At 41.4% G+C, this 21,744-nt stretch overlaps 3 protein-coding genes across 4 annotated transcripts; 2 read left to right on the top strand and 1 right to left on the bottom strand.

Moving 5' to 3' along the window:
* Window positions 1-1,851: 1,851 nt before the first annotated feature.
* tmed2 (transmembrane p24 trafficking protein 2) lies at window positions 1,852-5,146 on the top strand. 2 transcript variants are annotated; one of them, XM_035184906.2, is made up of 5 exons: window positions 1,852-2,202; window positions 2,749-2,941; window positions 3,144-3,161; window positions 3,476-3,583; window positions 3,670-5,146. In XM_035184906.2, the coding sequence occupies exons 1-5, from the start codon at window positions 2,023-2,025 to the stop codon at window positions 3,792-3,794; spliced, it is 624 nt and encodes a 207-aa protein (XP_035040797.1). In that variant the 5' UTR covers window positions 1,852-2,022; the 3' UTR covers window positions 3,795-5,146. The 2 variants fall into 2 exon arrangements, with proteins under 2 accessions (XP_035040797.1, XP_035040798.1); XM_035184907.2 differs by lacking the exon at window positions 3,144-3,161 and having other exon boundaries at window positions 1,853-2,202.
* A 1,345-nt stretch (window positions 5,147-6,491) lies between these two features.
* Window positions 6,492-14,765, top strand: ddx55 (DEAD (Asp-Glu-Ala-Asp) box polypeptide 55). Its single transcript, XM_035184743.1, has 14 exons — window positions 6,492-6,723; window positions 6,816-6,866; window positions 7,308-7,394; window positions 7,532-7,623; window positions 8,437-8,499; window positions 9,259-9,408; window positions 9,941-10,133; window positions 10,223-10,305; window positions 11,227-11,358; window positions 11,450-11,542; window positions 12,370-12,484; window positions 13,556-13,724; window positions 13,827-14,110; window positions 14,201-14,765. Exons 1-14 carry the CDS (start codon window positions 6,616-6,618, stop codon window positions 14,378-14,380), a joined length of 1,800 nt encoding a protein of 599 aa, XP_035040634.1. The 5' UTR covers window positions 6,492-6,615; the 3' UTR covers window positions 14,381-14,765.
* Window positions 14,450-20,089, bottom strand: eif2b1 (eukaryotic translation initiation factor 2B, subunit 1 alpha). Its single transcript, XM_035184744.2, has 9 exons — window positions 19,797-20,089; window positions 19,039-19,140; window positions 18,788-18,924; window positions 17,810-17,926; window positions 16,867-16,979; window positions 16,721-16,789; window positions 16,561-16,636; window positions 15,726-15,851; window positions 14,450-14,659 (listed from the first exon to the last, which is right to left on the bottom strand). Exons 1-9 carry the CDS (start codon window positions 19,807-19,809, stop codon window positions 14,504-14,506), a joined length of 909 nt encoding a protein of 302 aa, XP_035040635.1. The 5' UTR covers window positions 19,810-20,089; the 3' UTR covers window positions 14,450-14,503.
* Between the last annotated feature and the right edge of the window lie 1,655 nt (window positions 20,090-21,744).

The raw sequence follows: 21,744 nt of genomic DNA, 5'->3' as shown, positions 1-21,744 counted from the left end.
CTGGTGAGAGAAGCTATAAAACTGGCCTTCCTTTGAGCTAGTTGAGTATCTGGAGCATCACATTTGTGGGTTCGATTATACTCTCAAAATGGCCAGAAAAAGAGAACTTTCATGTGAAACTCGCCAGTCTATTCTTGTTCTTAGAAATGAAGGCTATTCCATGCGAGAAATTGCGAAGAAACTGAAAATTTCCTACAACGGTGTGTACTACTCCCTTCAGAGAACAGCACAAACGGGCTCTAACCAGAGTAGAAAGAGAAGTGGGAGGCCCCGGTGCACAACTCAGCAAGAAGACAAGTATATTAGAGTCTCTAGTTTGAGAAATAGACGCCTCACAGGTCCTCAACTGGCAGCTTCTTTAAATGGTACCCGCAAAACGCCAGTGTCAACGTCTACAGTGAAGAGGCGACTCCGGGATGCTGGCCTTCTAGGCAGAGTGGCAAGAAAAAGCCATATCTGAGACTGGCCAAAAAAAGAAAAGATTGATATGGGCAAAAGAACACAGACATTGGACAGAGGAAGATTGGAAAAAGTGTTATGGACAGACGAATCAAAGTTTGAGGTGTTTGGATCACACAGAAGAACATTTGTAAGAGAAGAACAGGTGAAAAGATGCTGGAAGAGTGCCTGATGCCATCTGTCAAGCATGGTGGAGGTAATGTGATGGTCTGGGGCTGCTTTGGTGCTGGTAAAGTGGGAGATTTGTACAAGGTAAAGGGATTTTAAATAAGGAAGGCTATCACTCCATTTTGCAACGCCATGCCATACCCTGTGGACAGCGCTTGATTGGAGCCAATTTCCTCCTACAACAGGACAATGACCCAAAGCACACCTCCAAATTATGCAAGAACTATTTAGGGAAGAAGCAGGCAGCTGGTATGCTGTCTGTAATGGAGTGGCCAGCGCAGTCACCAGATCTCAACCCCATTGAGCTGTTGTGGGAGCAGCTTGACTGTATGGTACGCAAGAAGTGCCCATCAAGCCAATCCAACTTGTGGGAGGTGCTTCAGGAAGCGTGGGGTGAAATTTCTACAGATTACCTCAACAAATTAACAGCTAGAATGCCAAAGGTCTGCAATGCTGTAATTGCTGCAAATGGAGCATTCTTTGACGAAAGCAAAGTTTGAAGAACAAAATTAATATTTCAAATAAAAATCATTATTTCTAACCTTGTCAATGTCTTGACTATATTTTCTATTCATTTTGCAACTCATTTGATAAATAAAAGTGTGAGTTTTCATGGAAAACACGAAATTGTCTGGGTGACCCCAAACTTTTGAACGGTAGTGTACATAGACTGTATATAAAAAGGACTATATATACAGTCTATGTATATCCTTTTATCCTTTATAGTCCTTTTTATATACAGTCTATGTATATCCTTTTTATCCTTTATAGTCCTTTTTATATACAGTCTATGTATATCCTTTTATCCTTTATAGTCCTTTTTATATACAGTCTATGTATATCCTTTTAGTATATATCCTTTTTGTATACTATAAAGACTGTATATAAAAAGGACTATAAAGGATAAAAAGGATTTACATAGACTGTATATAAAAGGATCAAAAGGATATACATAGACTGTATATAAAAGGACTATAAAGGATCAAAAGGATATACATAGACTGTATATATTTTTTTAAAAACTCACAGATTGAGGTTCCACCTTTAAATAAATAAATAAATGATGATGATGATGATATTTGCATATAGGCAATATCTACAGTGTTTCATATCTAAGCACCTTGATGGACTAAATCAAAGTCTGCTCATCCATTCAGTGCAGCAGCAGCAGCATCATGATGTGTGGATTGAGGTTGATTGACAGGCTCTGCGACTCTGAAGTTTGTCCCTCGCCGGCCGCCGTTTAAACCCGTACGTGGCACTCACAGAGCGGTGCAGCGCAGCCGAAGCGGCTCGTACTCACTCGTACAACCCGACTTCCTGCACTCCCTGCAGGAGATACTGTGGCGAGGATAGGTTCGATACCGCCGGACTCACCCCCTAAGCGCTTGGAACATGTTTACCCTGTCGGAGCTCGTTGTTTTGCTGGCCGTCCTGTCCGCCACCGCGTCCGGCTACTTCGTTAGCATAGACGCCCATGCCGACGAGTGCTTCTACGAGCGGGTCAACTCCGGCACCAAGATGGGCCTCATGTTTGAGGTCGCCGAAGGAGGCTTCCTGGACATTGATGTGGAGGTGAGACATGTCGCTGGGATCATGAACCAAGCGCCCTAACCTGGTGAAATGCATCTTAATGTGTAAACACAACTCATTCGGTGAATCCCAAGGCCTGTGCTAATGTTAGCTGTTAGCTTGCCTGCGTTACGTCTAGTGGAAGTAGCCCCTGTGCTTGCCCATGTTTATGGCTTTTAACTCACGGGTAGCGTTTTAATCTGTGGATAAATAACTTAATAGATATTTTGGTATTAGCTTTCTGTTATGGAGCGTGTGGCACTGACCACTATATTATTCACAGCGATACAGGAAGTGCAGTGTTAGCATGTCACCGGCTAATTCCTGCTAGCAAAATCACATAGCCATCAAAGGTGCTTGACCTAATAATACACTATGAGGTGAGATATTCCTCCTCTTTCCATCTGTTGTCTCTGGAAACCTCCCTGCGCTCTGCAGTGTACTTGAACGCTGCACATTTCGCTGCCATATGTTGTCAACAGTCCTGTCATGAAGTTAATGATCTGCCCTAATGCAGCACTGAGTTTTCACACATGCCCCCCCCTCCAGATAACAGGACCTGATGGGAAGCAGATTTACAAAGGCGACAGAGAGTCCAGTGGCAAGTACTCTGTGGCAGCACACATGGACGGGACCTACAAGTTCTGCTTCAGCAACAAGATGTCAACCATGACACCCAAGATTGTCATGTTCACCATTGATATCGGAGAGGCACCGAAAGGCCAAGACATGGAGACAGAAGGTACGTGGAGGATCTACGTGGTCGTCACTGAATATGTCTGTGCAGAAGAGCTTACGAAATTGCAGAGCGCGTGTCCCACGGCCTTTCACTACATGGCTCCAGCAAAATGTTTCTCTGTGTGTTCTGCTTGTGTTTATCTTGTTCAACAACAGATTTTCTCCCTTGTGACTTTATTTTGGGCACCTTTCCCCCCACTTTATAGGTGGTGACAGCTGGGATGGTAGGGCACAGGGCCAGGCTATGACTTGAGTTTGCGATGCACTGCAGAGTTTTCTCTAACCAGTGTTGTTTCCATAGCCTAAACTAATATTGTGCAGTACTACGACATGTAATCAAGCTGCTGTGATGCTTGTGAATGGTTTGACTATTTGCACAATGAGGAAATTATATGATCTGTAAGTGTCTGATGGGACAGCATCACCTTTCACATGTCCCCAAGCTATGACGCATGTATTGCATACTCTGTGCATGTTTTTTGTGCACACAAATGTTTGCGTGGCCTATTACTGATGCATTAACTTTTTCCTGGTTCAGCCCACCAAAACAAACTGGAGGAGATGATCAACGAGCTGGCGGTTGCTATGACAGCTGTAAAGCATGAGCAGGAGTACATGGAGGTCCGCGAGAGGATACACAGAGCAAGTAAGTGTCCAGGGAACATGTACAGAAAGTGTAATGTGTTGATTTAAGTGTGTAAAATCCTAAACATTCCTTTCGTCTCCCTCTAGTCAACGACAACACAAACAGCAGAGTGGTGCTGTGGTCGTTCTTCGAGGCTCTGGTTCTGGTGGCGATGACGCTCGGACAGATTTACTATCTGAAGAGATTTTTCGAAGTGCGGCGGGTGGTGTAGTGCGATGAAGTGATCTCTCTGTGTCCTCCACTGTTTTCTCCAACACAAAGACAGTTATTTACACTCTGGAAATGAGACTGGCAGTTTGAGTAAAGCCCACAAATGATTGGATCTCAGATGTTTTTGTTGTCCTGTTACCTATTTGCTTCCTTCTGTAAAAATGTAATATTGTTTGGAGTGAATGGCCAAAAGGTTCATTAGGGTTTTTTTTGTTTTGTTTGTTTAACTGACTATTTTTTCTCCAGTATTGTTTGCTAATTATACATAAATACCAATCACAAGCCAGAACCGTTTGGCCTGTATGAAGTAGTGTAAGGCTCATACATTTAAATGAAGGCAGTCTGATGAAAAATGCACAAAAGTGGACATGCATGTGTGGAGTCGCCACAGGAGAATGTGCCCTTATTTAGATTTAACTGGGATACTTTTCAAACCCTAAATATATCAAACATGAAAACCGATTCCATTAGTTCACCGGCTGGGGGCTTTGTTTCCAATATCTAAGCCAAGTCAGACAATGTACTGTACATTGTGTTACTGCTCTCAAACAACAAATTGCACTCCTAAAGAATATGTCTAAATAACCTGAAGGATTTATATTTCAGCTGGTCTTTAAGGGAAACTGTGCAGCTTCTCGCTCTGTCTGTTGATTCATTTTGATCCGTGCCACAGGGGGCTTCAGTGGACGTCTTCTGTAGGGGAATGGCTTGACTCCCTACATAGTTCAGAAAAAGGCAACAGGCCTGAAAGGTCACAAGTCAATGTAATATTCAAAGAGTAAAACTTTTAAACTGCGATTTAGCAGGAAAAGCTGAGACCAAGTTGGATTTCATCTTAACTACTTGGGCTGAAACTCCAAAACAATGTGGAGAGGAATACAGAAATACATGTTACGTGTTGATTGAGGCTGGCTGGGTGGGGCGGCGGGGCGGGGGTCACCTAATTGACTGCTGTGTGCTTTAGTTGCTTCTACTCTAGTTAGTTTGTTGGTGTCTGGGATTTTAAATTATGAGATTGTATACAATTTTGGATATTTTGTTTTAGTTTTTCTTTTTCTGGAGCATATCCAGTGACATGCGACTGTTTTGATGATGCCTTTAAAATGATTTTTCCTTCCTCATACAAAGTAAAAGGCTTCTGTCCAAGGCACTTCACATCTGAGGCATGTTACTGAATATGCTCCAGTTTTGTATTAAAAAAAGCATCCTTGAGCTCAGGCAGGTAAACTGCTCTGTACACAGTCTCTCCTTTTTGTGATTTCGACAAAATCTGATTAATGGATCTGTGCAAATGTAGAATGATTGTGGAAAATTCCCCAGGTTTCATAATAAAGCCAATATTCTGTACAATTACTCAAATGTCTTTGTAAACAGGTGGAAACTGCTATGGTAAAAAGTTTGACCACGAATCATCCAATTCAGCAGTAAAGCTGAATTGGATGATAACATTATGCTAAATTTCTGTGCTTTAATCACTGGAACAGAACCATTGTTTATGTTATTAGCTTCACCTACTATGAAAAGTCAATGTCTGCTGTGAAAAGAGTCCCAACATGTTAACTCATTTAGAGACGAGATCACTGTAACAATGTGTGAATGACAGTACAGCAACATACAGAAGTTTCTACCTGTATAGTTGAAAATAAATTTCCAACTGTATGTGCTGGAACATTTTCCATAAGGAAAGCAACTTGGTGAAAACGTATTCGTTCTTTATGAGAATGGGAGGAGGTGGAGAAAAGTTGTGATTTTTACTTGGCACACTGCTCTGGCTGCAAGCAGATTATTGTATTACCCCTGTGTGTGTGTGTGTGTCAATAACTCAACAACACATGGACAGATTTTCACGAAACTTGTCGAAAATATTACTTGGGAGAGTATCTCCAGTTGATTAACTTTTGGAGCTGATTGGTCAAAGGTAAAAAAAAAAAAGTGATACATTTTTAGGTATCCCTGCACCCTTTAAGACTATAGACACAACCTACATGTACAGCTTCTATTGATCCAAGCCTAATTCAAAACGGTCACATAGTAACATTAAAAGTCTGAAACAGAATTCACATAGACATACAAAAGCTAGCACATATCAGGTTTTGATATTTTAAAAGCCAGGGGTGGAAGAAGTATCAAAAACGCATTGTGGAAGTAGTTTTATGCCCTGAATTCAAAATTTTACTGAAGTCAATGCACCAAAGTATTAACATGGAAAGATACTTAAAGTACCAAAGGTACAAGTACTCACCAGGCACATTTCAGCCTTTATTATATAAATGAGTCTTAATCAGTGATGCATTGATTTAAATGTTGAAGTTGGTAAAGGTTGAGCTAATTTTAATCACTTATCGGCTTGTGGTAAATAAAGCTAAATTATATATGTATTGTAGTTTTATTATTGATCTGAATATAAAACTTTAAATAGAATCATCACATATATAAAAAAAACAATAAACGAATAATAAGTAAATAAATGTAGAGTAAAAAGTACAATGTGTTCCAATACAGAAGAATAAATCAGCAGGCAATCAAGTAAAGTACGAGTACTTTATATAATAAATATACGTATGCAGGACTTTCACGTGTAGTCGGGGTACTGCTACTTCTACCTAAATACAACATAAAAGGTACATAAAGAAAGTTACATGTGTATGCGGAACTGAACTACACGCGGAACTATACTCGCCTCTATGCCTCAGTTCCCACCCGGCCTATAAACATCGGCGCGCCCGGAACACGGAGCAGCGTGGAGCTCGGACCCAGCAGCAGCGACACTCACGTTTCCTTTCCACAGTGAAAACCAGTGATCGCCGCTGGTTTGTTTCACAATGGACAACACCACAGACGGAACATGGGACACGTTACCTGTTCAGCTGAACGAGGGGATTCTACAAACTCTGCAGGAGCTGAAGTTCACTCACATGACACCTGTACAGGTAACACCAGCCCCCCCACCCTCACACGTGACTCCCACCAGCTCCTCTCCACAGCATCTTTACTCATCATCATCATTATTGTGTGTTTCTAGTCCGCGTGTATCCCGCTGTTCATGGGCAACAAAGATGTGGCTGCGGAGGCGGTAAGTACACGTTCTCCACCTTCAACAAGTACTCGAGTACTTATCTGAGTTACTTTTACTTCACTTCACTGTGTCCATCTCTTGCCACCTTCTACTTCTACTGCAACATATCAGATACTCTATCTTCTTACTCCTCCACATGTTTGAGAAAACTTTCAATATTTAGCAGATTCAGATCGATAATGCAGAATATAAGCAACAAACGAACTATCACGCTTTATGTGTTTTCACGTCATTACAAATATACTCATTCTTTTGAATCCCAATTTCACTGATGTATAAAAATGATAATCATGTTATTGTTTGTTTATGCTGGGGTCTGTCCCATATAACCATGTTACGTCAGATCTGGACATTATGAATTGTACAATGTGTTGTAAGACTCGTATCAAAACATTCCAGCTCGGCCACAGTCAAAGATGTTTGCTTGTGTCGTCGCAGGTGACTGGGAGTGGGAAGACGCTTGCTTTCGTCATCCCGATCATCGAGCTGCTCCTGAAGAGAGAGGAGAAGCTGAAGAAGATGCAGGTAACGATAAGGGAGACGTGTATTTTCACCCTGGTACTTTTACATTGCCAGTTGAGTTGTCACTTCTCCTGGATGCTGCATGTGTTGCTCTGGACCGTTCAGGGAGATGCTGAGTTTTGATTTGTGTTTTTCCGCAGGTTGGCGCCTTAGTGATCACTCCCACACGAGAACTGGCCCTTCAGATCAGCGAAGTGATGCAGCAGTTTATTGAGAAGTTTCCACAGTTCACGTGAGTTGAAAGTCACTGCAGAAGGTGGATCACTGGATGAAGATATGAACTGGGGCTGAAAGAACGAATCGATTAGTGCATCAATCTGCAACTATCATCAGTTATTTGACCTTTTTTTTTTTTTCTTCAAGCAAAAATGTCACTTTCACAATATCCAGAAAGTTGATAGACCAAATAATGACTCAGAAAAATAATCAGTTGAAATTATAGTAGCAATGATTGTTGGTTGTAGCTGTGGAATGAATAATCAGACGAGAGACAAACTGTTACGAAAGATGTTTCTACTACTGAGGGTGTATGTCAGTATTCACCATCACTCCTCCAAAGAGACAGACCCTAAAATCAAATCTGAGAGAGCATGAAGGCTCCTTATTGACCAAGATCCACAAGCCAGCTTCTTCCACACCTTACTTATTGTTTGTTGAACTTCAAACTTTAAACTGAATGAGATGTGGCAATATATTTATTTGTCAAAAAACACATCTGAAGTGTGTGTGTACTGTTTTTGTTACTTCTTCAGGGCCTTTTCCAAATAAACACTGACTAGACCAGTGTACCTTATGGGGACCAAAGCCTGGTCCTAATGAGGGAAACCCTAATGTACGAGGTCTTGGTCAATAAATTAAAGTCAGTACAAAGGATAGCTGCAGGAACCTTTTGTGTACGTGTGTGTTTAACTTTGCCTCGACCGCGTATCATTACTTCAATCCTAAAAGCACCAGAACTACAGCTTCCTCATCAGTTTAACCACACTTGGTCTTTTTTGTGTTTTTTAATTACTTAAGTTGTTTCATGTATGTCTGTGTTTTCCAGGCAGATTTTATTGATTGGTGGATCCAACCCAATAGATGATGTGGAGAAGATCCAGGATCAAGGGTATGTGATGCATGGGGCGCCACATCATCAGATCATTTAACAGTAACTGTATTATTGTTTATAAGCTGATGGTGTCCAAATGTACCATTCTATATTTTTCCCGTTTTTTATTCAGAATTCATTTTAAGGTTCTTGATATAACATACAAAGCCCCACATGGCCAGGCCCCTCTGTTCATCCCTGACCTGTTGCCACGTTAGATCACCAAGTTGTTCTGACCAGGGCTTACTAGATGTCCCTCGCACACAATATAAAAACAAGAGATGAACGTGATGGGTCCAACATTAAGCAATAATTCTTCTCAACAAGAAGCTGAAAACTCATTTATTCAAGCTTTCCTTTGTCTAAGGAAAGGAGAGAGAGATAATAGAAAGAAAACGATAGGAAATGTTGGGTTTTCTTCTGTGCAAGTTACCTTTCTGATTCTTTTATTGTTTAATTTTAACAACTGTATTTTATGAATCGCTGTGACCTACTCTGTGAAAGGTGCTTTATTAATTCAACTTAACTGACTCACTTACTTACAGTTGTCCCGCCATCATCTTCCTCACAGAGGAACGAGTATGTTCATGGTTCTTGTCACGAGGAATTCTGGCAGACGTTTCCCAAATAATCTTTTTCATTAATACACAAATGTCTGCAGTGAGGCTCCAAGATCAAATCAGATCCTGTACTCCATCCAGAGTGTCGCGTGATTAAGTTCACAATAATGTGTAGACAGAGTTACACAAACCAACATGATAAACCCCTGTGTTTCAGAGCCAACATTGTGATCGCGACTCCCGGCCGTCTGGAGGATATGTTCAGGAGGAAAGAAGATGGTCTGGACTTTGGCAGCTCAGTCAGGTGTCTGGATGTGCTGGTTCTGGACGAGGCCGACAGGCTGCTGGAAATGGGCTTTGCGGCCAGGTACGGGATAAAGGGGAATATTTGTCATTGTGTAGGAACAAATGAGTTCTGTGTGCAGGATCTTAACAAGCATTTACTGTCTGTGCAATTTAATGGCTCTTGTGTAATGTACACTGTATTCTGTTCACAGTGAATATATTGTATTTACATTGTACATATTATTTCTGTTCTATTTATATTGTTATATCATTGTATTGATATTGCATCTTTAATTATTATTACTTTTAATGATGCCTATTTTTTCACTGTTCTCTTTGCTGCTGCAACACAGCACTTTTCCCTGTTGTGGGACTAATAAACTTTTCGCTTATCTGAATAATTAGAGTAAATACAGCGTTACAATGCTGTGTAGAGGCATCGGGCATTCAAATTCTGTGTTTGGGCACATTTTGTTCCAGCATGAATTTGGTACCAGACAGACGCCTTCGTCCAAATCTCTAAAGTCCCTAAAACCTTCCCACAGTGCTGTGTTTTTAATTTTCTTCAGCTATTTGACGTCTTCTTGCCACTAACAGTCTGTCTGTGCTTCCAGTCTGAACACCATCTTGGGCTACCTGCCTAAACAGAGGCGCACAGGCCTGTTTTCAGCCACTCAGACTCAGGAGCTGGAGAAGCTGGTGAGGGCCGGCCTCAGGAACCCTGTCCGCATCACCGTCAAAGAGAAAGGCGTGGCTGCTGCCGCCCCTGCCCAGAAGACCCCCTCCAAGCTCTCCAACTACTACACAGTGAGTGTGGGGCCTGCTTCCCAAACAACCAGCCCAAAATTCAAAAAATGGTAACAACACAAAAAGTCACATCATGGTTTTCATTTCAGTTATGTCGAGCTGAGGACAAGTTCAACAACCTGGTGGCTTTTCTGAGACAACACAAGCACGAGAAGAATCTGGTCTTCTTCAAGTACGTTGAACTGGACCAACATTTGATTTAATCCTGTGTTAAGTGAAAGTTTTATTCAGCCAGTCTGCACATCCAAAACATTCAACTTCTGTTCTCACACAGAATCCCCACTTTTTTATTCTAGTAACAATTCAACTAGGTTACTTTAAACAAAACAACAATGCTGTCAAAATTGTGGACAGAAAGAGAAATTGAACGTTACTTTGTGCAACACTTCTATAAACAGGGACTTGGACTAAAAATAAAATAAATCTGTAACTTACAATATGGTCTGTTCTGCAGTAAGGTTCAATTTGATTATTACCACAGCTCAGTCTCTACTAGAATAACTAACGATACCACGGCTGCAACCAATAATTTATTTCTTAATTGATTCATCTGCAGATTATTTTCTCAATCAATCTGTTTGTAAAATGTCCCAATTTCTTTAACCCCAAGGTGATGTCTTTGCATGTTATGATATGAATAAGACAGAGATGAGAAGTGAATTGGCACAATCAAAAAGCCTTAAAAAAAGTGTTTGGCATTATTCTAGAAAGGAAAAAAAAAATGACAGTAGAGTCAGTAGTTAAAACAATTCATTTTCTGTTGATCAATGAATCAGTTAATTGTTACAGCTCTATAAAATATTACTCCTGCAAAATCAAAATGAGCTCACCAGAGTTAATGGATCATTCAACAGCAGCCAGGGCAGAAATCTGATGGAGCAGCTCAAACTTCCGACGGTTGACTCCCGTCCTCTGTGGACAGATCGTCGACTGTTCAGGAAATTAATCAGGATTCGTGATTCGTTCCCCCTCAAACTGAAACCTCCATCTTTAGTGTCTGGACCAACAGCATCACTTTAGCCCTGAGGTTTAAAAAGGTGTGGTTCAGGTTCTTTAGTCACCAACTCACACGACTTGTCTCTCTGGTCATCAGCACGTGTGCGGGTGTGGAGTACTATGGCCGACTTCTGGAGACGCTGATCAAGAAGGTCATCATCTGCTGCATCCACGGCAAGATGAAGAGCAAACGCAACAAGATCTTTGGAGACTTTCGGGCCCTGAAGAGGTGAGAATGACTGCGTGTGATCGGTGCAGTGACGCTGGTTGTCTGTGATTTGACTTCCAAGTATCGCTTTTGTCCGTGTGTTACGCTGCAGTGGGATCTTGGTGTGCACAGACGTCATGGCCAGAGGCATCGATATCCCCGATGTTAGCTGGGTGCTGCAGTATGATCCTCCCAGCAGTGCCAGGTGAGTGAGCAAAGTAAAGTCTCTGAAACCTGCATCGCTGGATCTGAAAAGCCCAATTAGCATCATCATATTGACTACAAGGTTTTGTGGGTTTGTAAATAAACTTACAATATACAGTGTTTATAATCCGTCTCACTAAAAGACCTAAACCCTGATGAATATCTCTAGTGTTTCTCTAAAGCCTGATGCATATTGTTCCTCTGTGCTACAGAGCCACACTGTTTCACATGTTCCCTCATCACCAGGAAGAAACACAGCACTTTTTCTTTTTTCCGTTCCACACACATCGCCCTGCCGCCTCAAATACTCATGAGCATCAAATGTGGATTCATCCGCTGCTGAAAATAGTCCCCATTAGTTGTCCTACTTTTTGAGTGACATTAAAAAAACTGCAGTGAACAGGTTGCCATAGCTATTACATCACCAGCCTTATTTAACTCACCAGTTACTTGGATGTGAACATGCTGCTTAATGCCAGTTGCAGATCAGTACATTGATTAACTAGTGGACTATGACTGAGTTCGGTAGTTAATTTTAATGATCTTTAATCAAACACAATTTACTTGAAATAACTGACTTTGGAAACCAATAAATATCAGAACAATTAAGAAAAATAACCTCAGATGTTGAGATTACATAGTGTCACATTTTGAAAGTTACTGTGAGGATATAGAAAATCGTCTTCAGATGCCAGTTTAAGTTTCCAGTAGGTTTTCCAGTATAATTAACAAAAATTACATTATGTAGTTTGACATCAATTATTTTATTTAAAAAGATTCATCATTCAGGCTTTATTTTCTTCTACATTTATTCTGTCTGTGTCTCAGGGCCTTTGTCCATCGATGTGGGCGCACAGCACGTATTGGTAACCAGGGCAACGCTCTGGTCTTTTTGCTGCCGATGGAGGAAACGTATGTTACCTTCTTGTCCATCAACCAGAAAGTGAGTTCTTCTCTTTTTTTTTTATTCATACAACATTTACAGAGTTCTGAAAGCCATAGAACTTATCACTGCTTGTACCTGCTCTGCTTGTTCTGAAGTTGTTTTAAACCTGGTAGGAAATACTTTGATGTGACTGTTGCCGGGTTACTCTGGATTTTCTTTTCTACATAGAGCCTTTCTTACACATGTAATGGGGGAAATATTTAAATATTAAATTCAGCTTAGTAATACATAACTTTTTTTTAGAAAAACATCCTGTTCTTATGCTTGATGCATTTATGTGAAACCTTTATTACTACTATTTTAACCAGTTTGATCATATGGCTTTTCACGTACATGTATGTAATAAGTATACTTATAACTGACAGCAGTGACATGATAAAGAGGGCTGAACCCCCTCGGCCAACACACATCAATTTATATTTCTACCATATGAACCTCAGGTGGGTCTGTATACATGAGAACTTTATAAGTCCAATGAAATGAAAAATAATTGTTCCCAGTTTGTTCATTTATCTATTTTCATAAAAAAAAACTGTATCCTATTTGTTTTATATCTAAATGTTTTTCTCTTCCTGTAAAACTGACTTTTTCTTCACTCAGGGGCTGTCACTCATTCTGCATTTAATCATCATTTTTTCCCGGAACTTCTTACTCCTCCCCTTTGACTATGAATTCTGCCAATTAGCGACCAGCACACAGAGACCGACACGGTCATTGGTTAGATCTGCAGGTGAAGAGACCTCAACAACAGTGAGCAGGATGTCATCAGGACTTTCCGTGCTGAGCTGCTAGTTACTGATTAACTCTGCTGCCGCTGTGCGACACACTCAGTTCTATTGGCTGCTGTAAAAACGAAAATCAATATCCACGACAGTTCCCTCCATAGCTGTGTGTTTTTACTGGACACATATATATGCAGAATGAAACAGCTTTTAATAAGACACTGGAATATTGGCATCATTCCTTATGAGCTACTATTGAATATGAATCAGTTGAGAAAAGACTTGTTATCTTGCATCTTCACAGTCCAGGCCTCACAAATAAAAGCTCTTCTGTCATTTTCCTCAGTGCCCGCTCGAGATAATGCCCCCTGTACGTGATGTTGTGGATGTGCTGCCCAAAGTCAGGGCCATGTCCCTGGCAGACCGCGCCATGTTTGACAGAAGCATGAGGGCCTTCGTCTCGTTCATCCAGGCCTACGCCAAACACGAGTGTAGTCTCATCTTTAGAATCAAAGGTGAAATAAGCAGCTTGACATCTTAGGATTCAATTTGTTGGTGTGTATCAAGTCCAAATATTAAAAAAAAATAAATAAATTGTATTTCCTTTCTTTGTCTAGATTTGGACTTTGCTTCCTTAGCTCGTGGCTTTGCCCTCCTTCGCCTGCCGAAGATGCCTGAACTAAGAGGAAAAACGTTCCCTGATTTCGAAGCCACGACAGTGGACACAGAAACCATCCGCTACAAGGACAAGAACAGGGAGAAGGAGAGACAGAAGATGCTGAAAGACAGAGCTGAGAATCCTATTCCCAGAAAGATTTTCGTCAAGACTACGTCCTGGTCCAAACAAAAGAACAAGAAGGATCGCAAGAAAAAGTGGACGGCCAAGAGGAAGCGCAAAGAGGTATTTCCATTCAGTGGCCATTAAATGAATTGATAAAAGCGTCACTGGACTGTATTTATGTCCCTCCTTTTGTATTTTCTGTGTCTGCAGGACTGTGACATTGACGATGAAGATATGAAAGAGCTTTTAAACGACACTCGCCTCCTCAAGAAACTGAAGAAAGGGCAAATCAGCGAGGAGGACTTTGAGAAACAGATAACAACCTTACCAAAGTCCAAACACAAAACCGAGGGAGTACCACTCGACGACTCAGTGGTGGAGGCTGTTTGACAAAACTCTTGAGGTCAAAATGGCCAATGTCAGAAACAAAGTTTTAAATAAATCCAGAGCAACACCTCGGACATTTGTTTTCCCTTTGATAAAAGGGTTTTATTTGAGACTTTTGAGTCACGGTCATAAATAAAGTTTGATGAGTTCGTCGCTGACAGCAGACGGGGTGAGGACGCCCAGGTCAGTGAAGAGGAGGGTGATGAGGGAGGGAGGTGTGTAATCGATGATCGGATGCTCCTCTGACAGGTTCTGCACTGTCTTCAGGGTTTCTGCTTTGTACTGTGGAGGAACGGAGAGGATGTGTTAAGATCCAACAGTTGTATGTAAAGGTTTGGACAAAGGACATTTTGCTGTAAAGTGGAAATACAAAAATCTAACCCCTGCAGCAGTGAGTCTCTTTTTTAATGTTGAAGCACTCTCACTTTTATTTCATGAACAATAACAATTAGAATTAAAGGCCACAATGAGCCTGAATAAACTACCTTCAATGATTAGTCAGATATTTGTCCAACAGGTGGCTTTTGTGGGAAGCGCTGGTTATTTTTCATTGTTCTTCTCTACTGGGAGAGGAGTCAAATTGAATAGTGGAGCGAGCTGGGTTGCATTAATTGAGTACAGTGATTGAGTTGTTCCTGCAAAATCATCTAGAAATGAATGGAGATGAATTACTAAAGAAATGAATTCCTTTCCTGTGATTTGGTGCCTCTCCAGGGACACATTTTGAGAGGTGCAGAGAAGCTTTTACAGTTCCTCGCCTGATGACTTACTTTCCCAGTTCAAAGCCCCATGATGAACAGTAGACAAAGATGGACTCAGAGTCACAGCACTGCGTCCCTGACACTGCATGAAGGAGTGGGTAGGCATGTCTAAATCCCAGCTCCCAGAACTCAGTTGTCAAGACATTTTTTTTGAAATTTCAGAGTAGAGGCACTTCAGCCAAAACTTAGGGCGTGGCTTAACTTCCTGCATACACAACAGCACAAAGTATAGCTGCTTTCAGACGGGCACTGAACTCAGGAGATGGTCCGCATTTTCTCCAGAGGAGGGGTATGTGTGAACGCAAATGTCCCAGTGAGAGCCTCCAGGGACTTTCTCCACCTGGCCCCCTAATATAAAGTCCACAGAAAGTGCTGCAAACAAAATCACAGGATCTCCGCAGTGGAATTAATACATGATAATGACATCATGTCTCTGCTCGCTGCACCACCTCTCACCTGAATCCTGCGAATTATTTGTTGCTGTTGTGAGCACGTCTGAGCAAAGAAAGGCAAACTGCGGAGAAAGTCCAGAAGATCCTCTGCAGGACATGAAAACGGCTATTGTGTCATAATACATGAAATTATACCTTAAATTTATCCGGCACATCCTGTTGGTTGAGCGGATAGAGCCGGACAAACTTGAAACTTTCTGCCACAACGTAGAAGGGCTTGTTGTGAGCTTTGGAGCACATCGCCGTCTGATAAGTGCCGATCTGCAGAAACAAAGGTGAGGAGTTTAGGTCTGTGTTTGTCACCACATGTACCTGACATATGTGACATGTATCACAGAGTGAGATCAGTAGGTGAGCCAGACATCTTTGCGCTTTACTCATTGTTTGCTGTCTTCCTAAACAGTTAGCGCACCATTATCTGGAGAAGCTCACCAAGGTATCACAAGTGTTCGGATTTGTTCGCAGTGAAAACACTTTTTTGGAAAGTTCAGACTTTTCAAACAATTGAACACGAGACAGAATTAAACTAAAGCGGACTCGCAGGATTTCTGCAGTCTTCAGCTCCAACGATATAATGTCCGATTGATGAGGACGGTCAAATGGCACGTTCAAGCTAGTGTTGACTGCTGGGCCTGAAGTTGATGATGCTGGTAGTAATCAAAAAATGATATTACCCTGGCAACGAAATCATTTTCTCCATTCAAACGGAAAAACTATGACCCGCTGAATTAACAACATGCTGATGTCAGACACACACCCATCTACAAACCAATGTCAAGTATAGCTAGACACTAGGTGGTGAGGACAGGATCGATACATTTCCTGATTTAATTATGAAACCAAAACTAACCGGATCAAATGTTTAAAATGTAATAAAGACATGCACCTTGGTTCAGACTTTCAGGTGTGAAAGCGCCCTAAGATGGACTCACTTTGTGATACAGACCCCTGACTATTTCCTGAAACACACCTTGTTGATGATTCCGCCGCTCTCAACAACTCCCTCTGCACCAACAATAACTAGATCCACCTTCTCCAGGACATACCTGTGAAAAATGACAGAAACATACTAAATTAATGCAACTGAGTTCATCTTGACAATGTATGACACTGATATTAAATCTATTTACCCGACGGCTGCATCCAGGACCACCGTTACTGGAACATTAAGTTTTCTCAGGGCTTCGGCCATCTGTCGCCTGAATAGAAAAAAAAAATGAGCGTTTGTCCCGTCAGGATAAAACTGGGACACAGTTTACTGACAGTATTCACTCACCCAGCTGAGTCAGGCTGCGATTCAGTCACATAGACAGAGAAACGTTTCTTCTCAGCTGCAGCTTTTTCCAGCACCCTGAGGACGACTCTGGAGTAGGAGTGAGTCAGGATTTTCTGGGAGAGAAACATTTGAAAGACAAAGGGGGGGGGGGGAATATTAGCACATTGCCTGAATAGTGTGTGTGTTCTGTCTGCTTACATCCAAACTGGGTCGTCTTAAATCCTACAATCATTGGCCAACTTACAATGTGGTCTATGTTTCAATCAGAATACTTGAGAAATTAACAAACTCTTAAAAGCTATAAACACAATTTAGTGTCTTCAAAGCATCAGCTGGTCATGTCTTTACTAAGCAGATATTAACTCTGTGAGCACAACTTGTATCCATATCACTTCCCTCCTTTTTACACTGGCTAACCCTGAGCTATAGAATTTACTAAAAATCTTCATCAATAACTCTGAAAGCTCTACAAGGTGTTGCTCTAATCTGAATTACAGGTTTATTTGCCCCCTACAAGCCCAGCCACTGTCAGTGCTCCTCAGGTCGAACCCTGCTAAGTGTTCCCAGTCCTGCTACAATAGAAACTGGACATTTCCCATCAGAACCCTGCAGCTGTGGAACCTGAGGAAACTGAGGAACTCTTCTTTTAAATCACTCCTCAAAATGTATATTTACGGGAAAGTTTCTTTTCTTCTAATAATCCCATTGTTTATCTAGATTCTATCCCTTTTAGTTATCTGTTTGTATTAGTCACTGTTTTATCAGGTCTTATGATTTTTTTTGTTTTTTATCTGAAGTTCCTCTGACCCAAACACATAATGAAAATATAATCCATACAATACAGCATTACAAATGTTTAACTTTTTCGTTAGACAGCAAACTGTCCAACAATAACAGCTTGTTCATCAACAGTTATAATATTAATAATTAATACTGTACTTACAGCACCGTCTTTGATGAAGGTGTGACAGAGCTTTGCAACCTTGTTCCTGGACATTGAGATCTTCTCTAGAAACAGTTCTCCCCTCTCTTCCATCACCTTCTTACAACGAGACAGATCCTGACAGACAGAGAGACGAAAGTTAGCTTTGCCTTGAAATAATGACTAAAACTGACCCCCAAAAATAACTAAATAATGTAAAGATGCAAATTAACTATCTTATTAATTTAGTTATGGTTTAATGCTTGGTGACTTTGACAGGATCCAACAGGATAAGGCCTGGGAGGAGCAGAACTAATATGTGGAAAGCAGCAGTGCAATCTCGCAAACATAGGTCCCCAAACATACTCCTTCATAAGCTATCAATGAAAAGTTTTGAGTTTAAGAAATAGCATTTTTCTAACCTTACTCACTTAAAGAATTATGGACAAGCCACCAACCAAACTGTACAAGTTCGGACCATTAAAACCCCCACAAATCCACAGTTTTTTGACCAGGGTACATTTTTCCAATGTTTCGCTTCCGACATGGACACATCCAACACATCTGAATGCGAGTTGTTGACAACGTCACATTTGGAAGCAATAATAGAAGTAGTAGTGGCAGTAGAAGAACAACTTCCTCCTCTATCTAATCTGATTTTAAATATGTTAATGTTTACGTTTCTAATTTAACACATAATAAAATGTGTCCTGAAGACAGTGGTACAGTCTAAGATCCTGAACCAGTGAAACTCACCAACTTCTCTTTCAATTTTTTTTCTTTTTATAACATAAAAGGAGCAGCAGATATTTGTTGCTTGTTTTTAAAATGTTGTTTTATGCCTTAAAACTCATTTTAAGACAACTAATCTAAAACAATGATGACCTGATGTAGGTACTGTTTTATGAACCTCTCCTTTAGCCATTGCCTCTTCGGTCTTGGTCCCAGTGTAAAATATGGAGTGCTGGAGCACGGTTGTGTCCCGGGCAGGTAACTCACCTGGTGCTCCAGGGATGTGAGGCTTATGAAGCGCAGGAAGAGCTCCCCTCCTGAGGACACGCCCACAGAGGAGTCCACTCGCGTCAGGCAGTCTGTGGCCCACGTCAGGCTCTCCCTCAGGCCCAGGATAGTTTCACCTAGACGGGCAGAGAGAGCTTGTCGAATGAGGCTGAGAACAGTATGCAGCTGTTCCATTTAACACTTACAGGAAGTTACATGTGTAAGAATACAGGAGCTGGGAGTGAACGTACCTTTGTCCCGCTTAAGGAATTCCAGCAGAGTGCGGATAGCGGCCACAGCTGAGGCCATGTCCGGGTCCTCCCTCATCTGAGTCCTGAAATACTCCACCAGCTCTGACCCGGGGCACAGTGAGAGTGAGAGTCAGTGAGGCAGCACCGAAATCTGAGCATCCATTGTCCCACCTGTGTACGGCTCTATACAAAACTACATCAGCATATTAGTCAACGCATTGAACAGCTACATCATCTTTGAGTATACTACACCAACACATCTAAACCCCAGCTCTTGGTCCTACACTAGAGAATACTGTATTCCATAATCAAATAATAAATCCTGATTTATTAGATTTTGTGTTTTAACTAAAAACACTTGATAATAAAGCTGTGATCACTCTCAAACAGCTTCAACACAGACATCAGAGTTCAATAACAACATGTCTGAGGATGTATTCACACCAGCGAGCTGAAAAACTCTGTGTTGTGTTGTTTCTATAACTTCAGACATTTTCAACTATTATAATAACAGGTAACTATCAAGAGAACAGCTCATCTCACCCTGACTGTTTTCTTCCTCGCTGCTGATTTGACTTATTTTGAACTAATGACTGCAGTGGCCCCTGAGAGGCCCTGGTGTTGTTTCAAACACGTGTAAACTGTACCTCACTCTGTGGAAGGGCCCCTCTCGTGCTGACAAGTAGTTCCACTGTCCCCATCACTACTTATCACCTGGTTCTTATCTGCTCCCTGAGGAGGAGACTGAACTAACTCACCTCCTTCATCCATCGTCAGTCTGACAGGTGCAGTTCTCAGGGTTGAAACAAACCACGGCGAATCAAGCGTTGGAGGTTTGTTCGCTAGTTTCAGTCAGTCAACAGGTTTTTATATCACCTCCCGTCCACACGCGACTTTACCACAAACAGTTTCAGTCCCAGTTACCAGGTGAAAACCAGCTGAGTTAGGCCATGACACTTCAGCTGTGGGCAGTTTGTGAGAAGCTGAGCACCATTAGCTTCTGTGGCGGCGCTGCGTGTCGCGAGGAGATGACGTAGGACGGTGGTGGTGCCTTCGCGTGCTGCTGGAAAAGTTGTGCTCGATTTTACGTTTGAGGGATTTGAGGGATTTGGGGGAAATGATGGTAAGATGTAGACTGAAAACAAAGTGTGGTTGTAGTTCAGATAACATTGTTATTGATAACAATATTGTTTTTTTTGTATTCCACTTGTGCATTGTGCGTAGGACAAGTGCGTAGGACATGAGTAGGACAAGGTACTGAGCCCATGCATTTATCCTTCTATAGTTCTTCAAATGGTGTCTAACCAACTGTCTGATGTAAAATAATTAATAATTTTATATTGATGTATAACAGAGAATAATAGAAAATCTTGATACTTAGATTTTGCTTTGAAAATGACTCACATAATCAGTTTTATTTATTTCAAAGTTCCCCTAGCTTTTAAAAGTTGGCACTACACTATTACTGTTTTTGTAATTATATTTTCATTCCTCTATATGATAACTTTGTATTATTAAAATGTCTTTGTTGTAAATGACAAAAAAGATTTCACAAGGACCTCGTAAGCTTAATCAATTGAAGACTGAACCGAAATAATAATTAGGAACTATTCAGAATGATTGCTGCAATGAAGAAAACCTAAAATGGCAGATTTGGTGAGGAGTCTGGCTATCTATCTGACTATAGTACTTGTCTACATCTTGTTGTCAATCATATAGTGTCTTTTTAAAGAGCTCAGCCCAACAGACCACCTCTCTCTCTGGGGGGTGAGGGGTCTACTCTGAGAGTAGAATGAGAGGCAAATCTTCCAGCTACCAGGCTCCTCTCCTGTAGAACCAGATCCAGTTTGGGTTCAGGAGGCAGAAACCATCTCTACATTTAAGGTTAGACTTAAAACGTTCCTTATTAATAAAGCCCATAGTTGGTGTTGGCTCAGGTGAGTCCTGAGCCATCCCTCAGTTCTGCTGCTGTAGATCTAGAGTGCTGGGGGAACTCCCATCATGCACTGGGCACTTCCACATCACACTACTGCATGTTATCAACTTCTTTGTCCTTGTTACTATTGTTATAACTTATTCATTGATGGTGTTCTAACTGATAAGATCATTATACCTGTGTGTACTGGTATTATTTTAACCAGTTTGATAGTGCTATACTTTACAACAGTCACACAACTGCTCTCTCTCTCTCTCTCTCTCTCTCTCTCTCTCTCTCTCTCTCTCTCTCTCTCTCTCTCTCTCTCTCTTCTGAACCCAACTGGTTGAAGCAGACGCCCCCCCCACCCCTTCCTGTTAGAGGGGAGTTTACTTCTCTTCCCTGTCACCAACAGTTTGTTCAATGAGAGAACTGTTGGCTCTCTCTCTTATACCTTTTTCCCCCCTGTAAAGTACCTTTGAGATTACACATAAAATATGATAATCCTGTATTAATCCCCATGGGGAGAATTTGTGTATATCAGTAGCTCAAGTACAGAATAAATACAGGTTAAAACTACAGTGTCACTCAGTAGAGCACATACCTCCACCCAACAGTCCCCTTAAATTCAGGCAAGCCGCACCAAATTTCACAGTCCTGATATCGTCCTCTGCGTGGTCGCGTGTGGATCACAGAGGAGATTTAGGCCAAAAACATGGTGTCAGTGATGCCGTTTCAAATGGGATATGAATGTCGGGGCTTACGGACACTTGGATGGCAACACAGGAGCA

The sequence above is a fragment of the Hippoglossus stenolepis genome, chromosome 18 (assembly GCF_022539355.2).
Source record: "Hippoglossus stenolepis isolate QCI-W04-F060 chromosome 18, HSTE1.2, whole genome shotgun sequence".
NCBI lineage: Eukaryota > Metazoa > Chordata > Actinopteri > Pleuronectiformes > Pleuronectidae > Hippoglossus > Hippoglossus stenolepis.
The sequence above is the reverse complement of the archived record's forward strand: the minus strand, read 5'-3'. Positions and strand labels throughout refer to the sequence as shown.